At 37.1% G+C, this 12,562-nt stretch overlaps 1 protein-coding gene across 6 annotated transcripts in view; it reads right to left on the bottom strand.

Annotated features, from left to right (window-relative positions):
• Cntnap5b (contactin associated protein family member 5B) overlaps positions 1-12,562 on the bottom strand; it is a 903,457-nt gene that overhangs the window by 511,113 nt on the left and 379,782 nt on the right. For all 6 annotated transcript variants that reach the window (XM_063272213.1, XM_063272212.1, XM_017598777.3 and 3 more), the window contains exons 5-6: positions 11,083-11,286; positions 5,783-5,967 (exon numbers count right to left, since the gene is read on the bottom strand). In XM_063272213.1, coding sequence (XP_063128283.1) covers positions 5,783-5,967; positions 11,083-11,286 — 389 coding nt within the window. The remainder of the gene's footprint in view (positions 1-5,782; positions 5,968-11,082; positions 11,287-12,562) is intronic.

The raw sequence follows: 12,562 nt of genomic DNA, 5'->3' as shown, positions 1-12,562 counted from the left end.
TTTGATGCTACATTCTTTACTGGATTTCCTCTCACTCAGTTTAATTGCAGATTCTGAAATTTCTGCTTTAAAGGTTTCTCAAAATATTGTGTCTCTTTCCTTTTGCCTTTAGTCTGACAGTCAATTTAGTGATTGTCTCCAAGAAAATTTGTGAAAGTCTCCAGCAATTGGTATGAGCTCCTGTTTTCTTTTTTATTCTCCAGAGAAATCTAACCAAACTGTCTGTTGCTGAGCTATTAGAAGCAACAAAATTTGATGAATTTGTGTCACTGTAAAACAAGACCAAAACTTGTAAGTTTCTGGTAAAATCTCTTCATTTTTTTTCTCCATCTTTATTAAATTGGGTATTTCTTATTTACTTTTCAATAGTTATTACCTTTCCCAGTTTCCAAGCCAACAGCTCCCTAACTCCTCCCCCTCCCCAACAGCAGTTGGGTGTTCCCCTCCCCAACCTCCTCCCATTACTGCCCTCCCCCAACAATCTAGTTCACTGGGGGTTCTGTCTTTATACTCTGGTGAGCTACTCCAAAGGGGGGGCTGACCATAATCTTTTAAATTACCAACCCTTTTGGACTATAGACAATTTTTCCCATCAGAATATCCTGTTTCAGTCATGAGAAGGATACATTTTTACATATGTGAAAATAATTTAAGTTTCAATATGTATGTGGGTTTTTTGTTGTTTTCCCATGTTTAAGTTTGTTGATTTATCAAAAAGTTATATTTGATAATTTGTTAAAATATTATGTTTTGAAACACTGTTTCTAGTTATTTGGTAGAGTATGAAACCATTAAGCATGTATTTTCTTGACCAGAGGAACTTCTAAAATTTTATGGAAATAAAAATTATCCTATGTTTTATTAATGTTCATGTGGAGTCTCTGCCATACTTAGAAGAACTTTATGCTTTTGAACGATAAAAATATTACTTACTATTCTCAGAAATTTTCAAAAACTTAATGCCAAAGTACTATGGTTACCATGAATATATTTATTTCATATTGATAACTCATCCCTATACACTTTGTTTCATACACATGTAACATGTATACTATGTCTCAATCATACTTTTTACTATTAACTTATCTCCTTCCTATTGGCAACCTACTTCTACCAACATGTCTTCCTCCTTTCTTTCTTTGTTTCTTTGTTTTTTCTTTGTTTCTTTGTTTCTTTCTTTCTTCCTTCCTTTCTTTCTTTTTCTTTCTTGTTTCTTTTGTCTCACTTGTTTGTTTTCAGCCTAATGAACTTCACTGCAAGTATAAATTATTTTTTTTTTCTAAAAAGTGTCGCAGATAGTTCAGAGTCAACTCAAGGTCTATACAGCCTGAACATCCTGCACGTACCTCTCAAGCATTGGGATTGCAGGTGTGTACTGCCTTCTCCAGCTCACACATGCAATTTTAGAGATTTTAAAAAAAATAGATATATGTGTGTGTATGTGTGCGCGCGCACACACACGCACACATATCTGTGCATGTAAACCTATATTGAGTACAATTCCTTTTAAGATGGCATCAGATCTTGTACAACTGGAGTTTCAGGGACTTACAATTCACCTTTGTGTAGACTGGAAACTCAGCATGGGATCTCTAAATGAACAGTATGCACTCTTACCAGATGGCCCATCTCTTGATCCCACCACACATTTGTCTTTACATGTTCAGAGATTTTAGCTTAATCTAGTTAGGAGTTTTGTATGGATAATTTTCTTTTCTTTCTTTGTTTGTTTTTGTTTTCTATCTTAATGTAATAATTTATTTTTATAAAATTTTCCCCAGTTGATATATAGAATGGCTGATATACGGACTTGTTTACAAAATGATCTTAGATAATAATGTAAAACATGATCACTGAGCCCCTCTTGAATCAAAGGGACTTCTTCAACTATAAGATCATCAGAGCACAAATGACCTAAAAAATGTCTTTCTAAATGCCTCTTGCCCAGGCTACAGAGATACAAAGGTTCTCATCTTTCTCTAGCATTTAGAGTTGTTCATGGTTTCAGTGATGTGATTTTGAAGGACATTCCTAGGAATTGTTTTCCTCTTTGCTTCTTTCTAGTTGAGAGTAAGGTCTGCATCTGTGAAGCACATAACTGCAAGCCTCATAGAATAGCAAAAGTCATTCTGAAGGATTCACAAAAGTGTCATAACGTCTCTTGATGAATATGCATAGTGTCTTATTTAACTTGTTATTTCTAGGATAAGATATCATGACAAGGTATATAATATTAAAAAAAAGAGTTTCTTGAGATTCATGGTTTCAGGGGTTAGAGCTCATGACCATTGTGGGGTGGGACACAGCATCAGGCAGGCAGGGATGAAAGTAATGCAGTAGCTGAGAACTTGTATGTTTATCCGTAAGCATTAAGGAGAAAGAGTGAGCTAATTGGAAATGGCTTGGGCTTTCTGAAATCTTAAAGCTCAACCCTCACTGACCGACCTCCCCCAACAAGATCACATGTCCTAATCCTTCCCAAATAAATTAACTGGAGACCAAGAACAAACATGAGCCCTTCTCATTCATACTACCACAAAGTGTAAAAGAGAAACCAATAGTTACACCACATATTCTGACTTCTAGTTCTATATTTTGATAAAGTTTGTAAATAAGGATGCATATACAATTATCCTTGACATAAACCATAATAGAGGAAATCTGAAAAATATCCTGGCATCTTCTGACAATGGTTCCCAGGAAATGACGTCAATATTCTTCCAATTGTTCAGGTCCACATCTCACATATACCCAGGGCTTAGGACAGAAGCTAGAACATGATTTTTACTTAACAGGTTAGAAGTGATGGGATTCATCCTCAACACAAATAGCAGTGTTTAGCTGTGCTCGTTCTAAGAGCTGCATGGCTTTGCTTCTTCGTATCTGAAAACTGATTTATACCAGCTTATGGGTAGGAATAGGACATTGCTGTCAACTCAGAAGGCTCTTTCTTCCCTCCTACTCCTTTAAGGTAAATCTTCTAACACATAATTTCTAATACATAATTCCTGTCATCCAGTACATCTAACATTGCCATTTCCTCTATCTATCTTCCTTTATAATGTCTAGAGCAATACCATTTCACATTCCAGCAAATGATTGAGACTTGGATCCCCAATTGCTTTATAGAAATATTTCAAGGGTTGTCATCCTCAAGGAATATTTTTCTTGAGGCAAGGCATACCTGAAGGACACATTTCCAACTTTATAAACTGAGTGATAGCACCCAGTTTCAGTTCCCTAAAGACTAAATAGCATTCATTTAAATGTCATGTAGCTCTGAAATCATAGACTATCTATGTTGATGAGATCATACAAATTCAAAGAGGCTTGCAAACAAGTGCTAAATTATGTAATAGCATAGATTTTAGAAGTTACCTTGGAAAAGAAAGGATTTGAAAAAATGATGAGACTGAATAAGTACTTTATGGTTTTATTTTATCAATGTTGTCTTCAAGTTCATGACAGACATCTCTGTGCTTTAAGTCTAATTTACTGTGATCTCTGGTGTTTCTTCAATCAAACAAGTTTAAGTAAGAAGGTGAGGGGTACTCAAAGATGTCTGTTGTCAGCAATTCAATAATATCTATGTGGTATCTTGTTCTCTGGGTCAAAGTATGTCAATGTTTCTTTTGAAGTTACTGAATGACATGTATTATCTACAGTATACTGAAAAGAAGTTGGCATCAAAGAAAAGGCCCTTTCTTGAGGCTCATGATGATGACTGAAAGAAGGAAAAAGTTTGTTCCTAATTTTTCCATTTTTTCTCTCTATTTCACTTTTATCCCCTATCGCAACACAATCTTAAATTGTGTCCAAAACTTTCCTAGTCAATGTCTAGCAATCTCATCTACTTTAGTTTTTGTTCCTGATAAAATATCCTGAAAAAGCAACTTAAGGAAGGAAGGGCTTATTTCTGAATACCATTCAAGGTTACAATCTGTCATGGCAGGGACCTCAATGGTCACATGGTATGTATAGCCAGGAAGCTGTTGATAATGAGTACTTGTACTCAGCACATATTTTCCTTTAAATGTGTCCCAGAATCTCATCCCAGTGAATGGTGTCATTCATTTGGCTGGATACCCAGCTCAATTAACATAGCAATTCCTCTGTTTTGTTTAGTTTTATATCAACTTGATATAAACTAGGGTCATTTGAACAGCGGGATCCTTAACTGAATGTTTTCTATTAAATTGGCTTTTTTAGAAGTCTGTGGTGATTTTCTTTGATTGAGTGACATAGGAAATCCTATCTCACAGTAGGTTTTACCATTCATGGGGTGGTGACTGTGGACCTGACATATTTAAGAAGTTGTCTGTGTAAGGCACTAGGATCAAACAAGTAAACATCAGCCCTCCATGTTCTCTACATGCTCTCTGTCACCTGTTTCCTGCTTTGATTTTCAATTCTGACTTCCCAGAATGATGAAGAGATAATAGAAGTATAAGGTGAAATAAATTTTGTTCTCTAAACATGCTTTTAGACATGGTCATAGAAACCCAGACTAAAACCACCCTTTCAAACATGCTAAACAACTTCAAAAACCTCTTTTATGCATGCCTGCACACAGGCTTGCTCACAGATGATTATAGATCGTGTTAACCACAACTAAAAAAAAAATTGACAATTGTCCACATATTTGTTTCACCCACAGGGAAGCCCATGTTTAGTATGGTGAGACAGTCCTAAAACCTCACATACAAAGTCAAATAACTGTATGAAATATTTTTTTGAATTTTTTAAAAAAAAATATTGGCTAGGAATAAGCTTTTTTGGTAGAGTTTTACCTTTGGCACCACATGAAGGTGACTGTGTTGGGTCACACCTATAATCCAAGTACTCGTGAAGTAAAATAGAGGAATTAGTAGTTTAAGAAAGGTAAAGACAAGCTGGGCTACATGAAATCCTATCTTAAAGTAATAGAATGATTTTAATTAAAATCAATTTTAAAAAAGGAAAAATTATTGTATACACAACTTATTAGTAGAATGGCCTCATAGAATGTGAATGTCTCTGGAATCAAGTCTATGTAACACACACACACACACACACACACACACACACACACACACACAGAGGCATATGTACATGCTTAAAGAGCTATACACTCTTGGATATTTAGCTTTAATGGTCTAACTGCTGCAACCTCAAATTACCTGGGAAGAGTCAATTGAATTTTTATTAGACTGGCTTTGGCATGTCTGTAGGAGGTGGTCTTGATTGCTGATTGAGATAAGGAGACCTACTCTGAATGTGCTCTGCACCATAACATGTGTTGAGCCCTGGACTGCATAGGTTTAAAGAAAGCTACTTAAGAATTAGGAAGAAAAAATGTATTTATTCTCATTTCTCTTGACTGCGATGTAATGGGACTAGCTATCTACTTGAGTACTTGCCTTGACTTCTCTGATATAATGGGTTCTAATCAGGAATCATAAGCCAAATAACCCCTTGTTGGCAGACTTTTTTTTAGCACAGCAACAGAAGAAATTAGCACACACATGCACACACACACACACACACACACACACACACACACTCAGGGCTTCATGCACACATACATATACACAAAGAGAGTTTTTAAAAAGTATGGATTTTTAACTTGTACAGTTGACATCACAGACACAGCTTTGCCCAGGTATTTTCAGACCTTGGTGCGGATCTTCCTTAGGAGGCTCCTTTGTAGCCTAGTCCAGATAGAGGGGTTAATACATCAATGCATTTATTTACAAACCTCTGTCTAACTCCAAAAAAAATAGTTCTGGGAATGTTGACTCACTTCATAATCGATGTCCAGAGCATCGGTCTCAGCCTTGATCTGGAAGTGCTCTGTGTTTGTGTCCACAGTGAAGTTTGTCTGCTTGCCCACACGTTCCAGGAGAACTGAGTGCCATTGCTGGTCATCCAGAAGGCTACCCAGAATGGCTGAGGGTGCAATGCTGCTGAGCCGAGCTTGGCCTCCATCTACAGAGGGAGGAAAGCAGAATAGAACAGTCTTAGCCCCTGAGTTTTTAATCTTACCCATCAACAGCCCTGAGTAGCAGGTTCCTGTTGTTTCTTCAAACAAATCCAGCTCAAGCTATACCCCTACTATGCACACAACCAGGCATTTGGAGTCATGCACAGGCTTTTTCCTTAGATTCTAGAACTGGGTTCTTCCACAAATAAGGTACACCTGCACTTCCTGACAGAAAATATAATGTTTCCAAGACACCAGCAATTGCATGGTGACAGGAATGTTTATAGCACTGGCCACAGGAATAAGGTTGAAAATAGATGTTTCCATATTAAAAAAACAAATATATACACACACAATTGTGGGTGATTATAAATGAAGAATGCAGATCTGAACAAGCTTCAGAGGAAATGAGTACACACAGACACAGAAAAAATACTTAACCATTCCAACTGCAACTGTTGAGTGCCTACTGTATTAACGGAGTCCACCAAAAAGTCCACTACACTGTCACACAGAAATGGTCTCAAGATTAAAGGGAAGCTATCATTACTGTTATGTAATTTTTAAATCTTTATAAAATGTGTGTGTGTGTGTGTGTGTGTGTGTGTGTGTACAAGTACATGTATGGAATTGGTTTTCTCCTTCTGTCATGTGTGTGTACTGGGATCTAACTCTTGCTAACAGGCTTAGCAGCAAGAACTTTTACCATCTATGTGCCTCTGAGACATTACTTCTGGTTTGAAGAAATAGTTTATGTGCCCACCCCATTGAGAATACGATAGTTACATGTAACTGTTCTCTTTCTTGAGTTGGGTCCTCCTTATTCCCACCTGTACTCAACTGTCATTAGATAGCATTGTGTGAGCTTCAGGGGTAAGCAGTACCTAGCTAATCTCCCTATAGGGCTACTTCTACTTTCAATGTGGATGGATGGTACTGTTTTTTTCACTGAGTAAGGATGCCTGGCTTCCTGCAGTTGTTGGAGTCAGGATACCATACTTGGCATAGTTGGAAAAGAGGACTAGTAAATTAATGTCTGCTTCTCTTATGATGACTTATTATTTACATATTCCTCAAGCTTTAAATTCTCAGCATTGTCATATCATGTTAATTCCTTCATATATATCGGTCCTTTCTTCCTGTTTTCTTCCTGCCCTTCCTCTGAAGGACCTTGCAATCTAGCAGTACTGCTCATGGTTATATGTTGAGAAGATATGGCAGAAGTGAAGCTCTTTTTTTCTGAGAGCACCAGTGTTGGTATCTTCTAGTAAAAACAGTTAGGACATGTGACCACATAAACACAAACGAGGCTAAGAACACAGGAAGAGGTAGTATTCATCTAACGTGGAAAACCTGACAAACCCAGGCTGAGGGGTGGCAGGGACAGTGGAAGGGTGGTTCAGCAGAAGAACTTAAGGTCACCTTTAACAATCATCTTTAGAGCTTAACACATGAATGTTGGCTATCTGATATTTAGATTTTTACAGTTAGATGAGGACATGAATCATCTTAGTGATTGGTAAGATTCAAAGAACCTCCAGATCCATGATTTCCAGGTGTGTTGTCATGGGGTCTCACACAATAGACAGGCATCATGGAATGTGATTAGAAGTAACATATAAGGAGACTGGAGATAGAATTAAATTTTTAGAGTATTTGTCTATCATCCATGAATTCCTGAGTTCCATCCACAGTACTGCATATATTGTGCATGTAATCTCAATACTCCTTAGGTATAAGCAGACAGACCTGAAGTTCTAGGTCATTCTCACCTACATAGCAAAATTAAAACCAGCCTGACATGTATGAGCCTGTCTCCCCACAAAACAAAGCAAAAAAAAAAAAAAAGAAAGAAATACTATATTGGACTATCATATTACATAAAAGAAATATACATGTCCATGTGTGTTAAAGGGTCTGATAAGTAGAAAATTGGAATGAAGTGCCATTCAGAAATCTTTATAATTATTCTTTAGGTATTAAGGTTGACTTAATAAGATGTCTGAAATTGAAATAGCTATAGAATATTGGGTCACTGGTTTCTTCATTGTCTTGATAATTTGTCGTACAGCCTATGGCTTTAGCCTTTAAACCCAGCACCTGAACCCCAAAGGACACTTAGCTATGCTATTGTTCTATGACAACATGCTCACAGTTCCACATTTGTGTTCGCTGGAATCACTCAACATTCTATCTCAGTTTAAAAACATTGAACTGTTGTAAGATGGGTAATCTGCATGTTCTGTTGATGTTTTTAGTACTTTACAACTGTTCCACAGTCACACAATTGTTTTGCACATTGATCCTCCATCTGTGTGTATGGTTCTTACTTTTGTAATTCTTCAGAAGTACATTACAGTGGGCAACTGGAAGGAATCCTTTTAATGTCAGGAGTGGAAACACTCTACCCCCATGGGTTAAAGACTAAAAATCTCATGCCCAGTTAGTAATTCTAAAGGAAATGTCTGTGTTCTACCCTTGGAAAGTAGGAAGATGCAACCTCCTAGTGAAAATTCTCCACAGAACCAATTTCTGCCCAATGGACACAAGGCATGTAAGTAGATAATGCAAAGTGTTACTTGAAAAGCAGTGTGTTATGTATATCTCTAGTTTATTTATTCTCTCCTTTATTTTTATTCTTTGCTGTGTGTGTGTGTGTGTGTGTGTGTGTATGCAGAAGGTCAATGTCCAAACTTGTTGTCCAATTATTCTTTATTTCTTGTTGTTGTTGTTGTTGTTTGGATTTTTTTTCTTGTTCAAAGCAAGGTCTCCCATTTGCACAGAATTCATCAAATAAGCTAGACAGGATTGCCAAGAAGATACAGGGATCTCTGTGTATATGCCTCACCCGTGCTGGAAGTACAAGCATGTACCACATGTGACTTTTTTTGTGAGTTCTGGGATTGTATTATGGTCCATATGCTGGTATTACAAGAAAGTTAGCAACAAAGTCATCTTTGTACCCCCAGATTATATAAATCTTATGGGTTAACCACCAATTTTATGAATTAAACTTGAAAATCTGTTGGTTCTTCCAACTTCTTTTTCTTATATTTACCATGAAGACCAAGAGTTTTGGAGCTGACACTAATGAAGAACAAGAATATAGATGTACATGGTTTGCTTTTGGCAGCAAGGTTACACAATGGAATTTCTCATGTTCTCCTCCTGATAACTGAAGTATAGTTTGTTCTGATGTCCTCTGAATACTTTGAATTTGAACACTTTATTGAAATATATCCCTCCTTCTTGTCTACTATATTGTACATACTAATAACAGTGTGTTTCTACTCTGTTATACTAACAAAATAGTAATTTGGTAACACCTTCTAGTGTCAAACAAACTCCCCCCTTGGGACCCAGAAAACAATGACTCAGCAGGATAAAGGTATATGCTATTGAACCTGATGACCTGATCCACATGGAAAAAAGTGAGACCCAACTTCTGAAAGCTGCCGTCTGCCATTTACACATGTGCCAAGGCACAGTACAAACGCATACAAATAAATCAATGCATGTTATTAATAAATAAAACAATAAATAAATTAATTAAAAAACATTTTTTGGTTCTAATATACATCTTTTCTGTTTGCTTTTTTCTAGAGAACAGTTCATTTGGATTTTTTTCTATGCAATTAAAAACTCAATCCCTTCTTCCTCTGGCCATGAGAAAGCATAAGAGACACCCTACCTTTTGGTCTGGTGTGTGAAGATGAATGCAGTGCATGTAGACTTACTGGCATTGAAGCAAGCCCAGGATGTAGCACACCCAGAGAGAAAAATAACACCCTTCTACAGAGATACAAAAAGATATCCTTTACTAAACTAGCTGCTTGCTTCAGGTCCCAGGCTTATCAACCCCCGCCACCCCCCCAGGGCCAGGACACATAACAAAGGAACTTAGTTTTTCCATTCCCATATATTACCTCCCAGGAAGAAGAACAAAACAATCAAGTGTTTTCTCCTGATACTTAGGGTTTGGTTAATTTTTAGTTTTTGCTTTTGTATTTTGTTTGTTTGTTTGTTTGGCTTGGTTTATATTGTTTTGTTTTGATTTGGTTTGGATTTGTTTGTTTGGTTTTGCTTTGTACCTAGCAGGCTTCTATGAGTAGCTCACTACAATAGGTTCATGTTTAAATTTATTTAAGTTAATTTACAGTTTGATATCTGAAAAATTAATTTTAAAAATGTTGACTAAGAGATATTCAAAGGTATGCTAGACCTTCCTGTGCATAAAAAGTATTGTATCACTGAATGATCTCTGTTCCCCCTTCCCCCCCAAAAAAAAATCATTGTGATGTTGTTCTAACCCCACGGGTAGATGAAAGATTTTAAAGCAAATGCTGTTTATTCGACATCCATGAAGACAAAGAAAATTGATTATTTCCATAGTGCTTCAATGACTCCATTTCTTGTGTGGGAAAATGCTCTTGTGTATGCTATAATGACCTTGTACAAAATGAATGAGTGTGGATACTTACAGAACTGCACTTGAAATGCTAGGACTCATTTCCTAAAATATTAATAGTTATTATTAATTGTAATAATAATAGTGATAAATGTGTGCATGGCCATGAGTACCTATAACCTAGCACTCAATGACCAAAATGAAAAGATCTTAAGAGCTTATTGACCACCTCATATATAATCTTAGGTATCAGTAAGAGAATTTGTCTCAGGGCAATAGCTCAGAGGAAGAAAGTGAGATATCTAGTGTTTTGCTCAATTTCCATGCATGTACATCTAGATATTCATGTTCATACAACAACACACACCTGAACACACACACACACACACACACACACACACACACACACACACACACACACACACGGCCACATAAAGATAAGTTTAACCCCCAGAACTCAGGTAAAAAGTCATCTGCAGCAAATTATGCTTGCAATTCCAATAAGAGGCGGGGGGGACAGGGGGCAGAAAATAATGGCAGGTATAGTTTTCGGGTTTGTTTGTTTCTTTGTCAGCCTGGGCAAATCAGAAACCTACAAGAGCAGTGAAAGACTACCACAAAAGTTGAGGAGCAGAAATCGAAGTAGATACCATAGATTTACCTCTGACCTCAACACAGTCATATGTACACATATGTAAAGGATTAACCTTACCTAAGTTTAAGTATAGAGCAAGTCTGCCGTTCTGGAGTTCTAGGGTAATGTAGTCTCCACGTTGTCCTTCCCCATGGAGCAAAACTCCATCTCCTTGCATGCTCTTGAACTTCAGGGAAATCATGTCTTTGAGGGTGCTCATTGTCTTCTGATTGAACCTATACAATAGTGAGCTATGGCCATCAAAGTCAGCTACATCTGATCCTGAGAGCAAAGAAAAGAGAAAAAAAAATCAGTGTGCTTCTTCATGTTACTCATCAATGCTTCTTGCTTCTCGTCTTTGATACTCCTCTGTACACAGGAATATTCCTGAAATCTGGAAGATCTCTCTTGCAAGGAGACACATAGAATAGAACAAACATACACAGAATTCAAAATATCATTCATTTGTAGGCAGTGCAGACACAACAGCCAGAAGTAGAAAACCTTAATGGTTATTGAACAAAACAGGAGAGAAGAACAATAGCAAGTCCTGGAAAGGGAGCTGTCACATATTGAATATGAGAGCTTTAAGGCAACATTTTTGGGCCTTCATATGAGCAGGATAGTGTTAGACATAAATAGTACAATACAGGTGATCAAGGAATGATGGGACCTTCAAAGTAAGAAGGAGTTTGCATTAAAGACAGGAGAGGCACGTCTGCTATGCAAAGGATAACGAGACAAGCCAGAAGCTTCATCAGAGAGCAGCATTTAGATTTCTTGTGAAGAAATACCTCTGAAAAATTTTGGAACCATGCTTGGAACAAATGAAATAACTGAATAGTTTATAACTTTTCAAGGGTAGAAGACACACTGCATCTTATACAATTTTCCAAAGCAGTGAGCTGTGATCTAATTTAGACTATATAGTCTGGTATAAAGGTTAAAGCTCATGTCCTAACAGTGATGTGCCAGTCTTTACCTAAGAAGACAGAATGGCAATGCCACAGATACCTACATCAGACTTGTCCCATTTTCTGGGACAAGTGCCTGGATTGTAACAACCTTACATGACTTACCCTACTTGTTAATTTGATTCTGGTTTACAATTTTGATCTCTTCAACCTAAGCTCCAGGGTAGAGTTGAAAAAGAGACAGCCTTTACTATAGCAACTCTGGGTGTGAATTCAGACATTTTTAGAACCCTGTGTTGAGAATTCTGAAGATTTTTTGAAGGTTAGTGGGAAAGAATGACCAGTATATGGAGACTTATATTTTGAAAAGAGGGCTACAGTGGTGTATAACTCTTGTTCTGGTCAGATTTGGGGTTCCTATGTAAAACATTCCATCGCTATTTTTTTTTTTTTTTGGTTCTTTTTTTTTCCGGAGCTGGGGACCGAACCCAGGGCCTTGTGCTTCCTAGGTAAGCGCTCTACCACTGAGCTAAATCCCCAGCCCCATCGCTATTTTTATATTTTGGCATTTAGTATTATTTCAGCTTATCGTTTATTTGACAAATAAAACTTAACCAACTGTATGAGCTAATATAGCATTTCCC

This window comes from Rattus norvegicus, chromosome 13 (assembly GCF_036323735.1).
Source record: "Rattus norvegicus strain BN/NHsdMcwi chromosome 13, GRCr8, whole genome shotgun sequence".
In the NCBI taxonomy this organism is placed as follows: domain Eukaryota; kingdom Metazoa; phylum Chordata; class Mammalia; order Rodentia; family Muridae; genus Rattus; species Rattus norvegicus.
The sequence above is the reverse complement of the archived record's forward strand: the minus strand, read 5'-3'. Positions and strand labels throughout refer to the sequence as shown.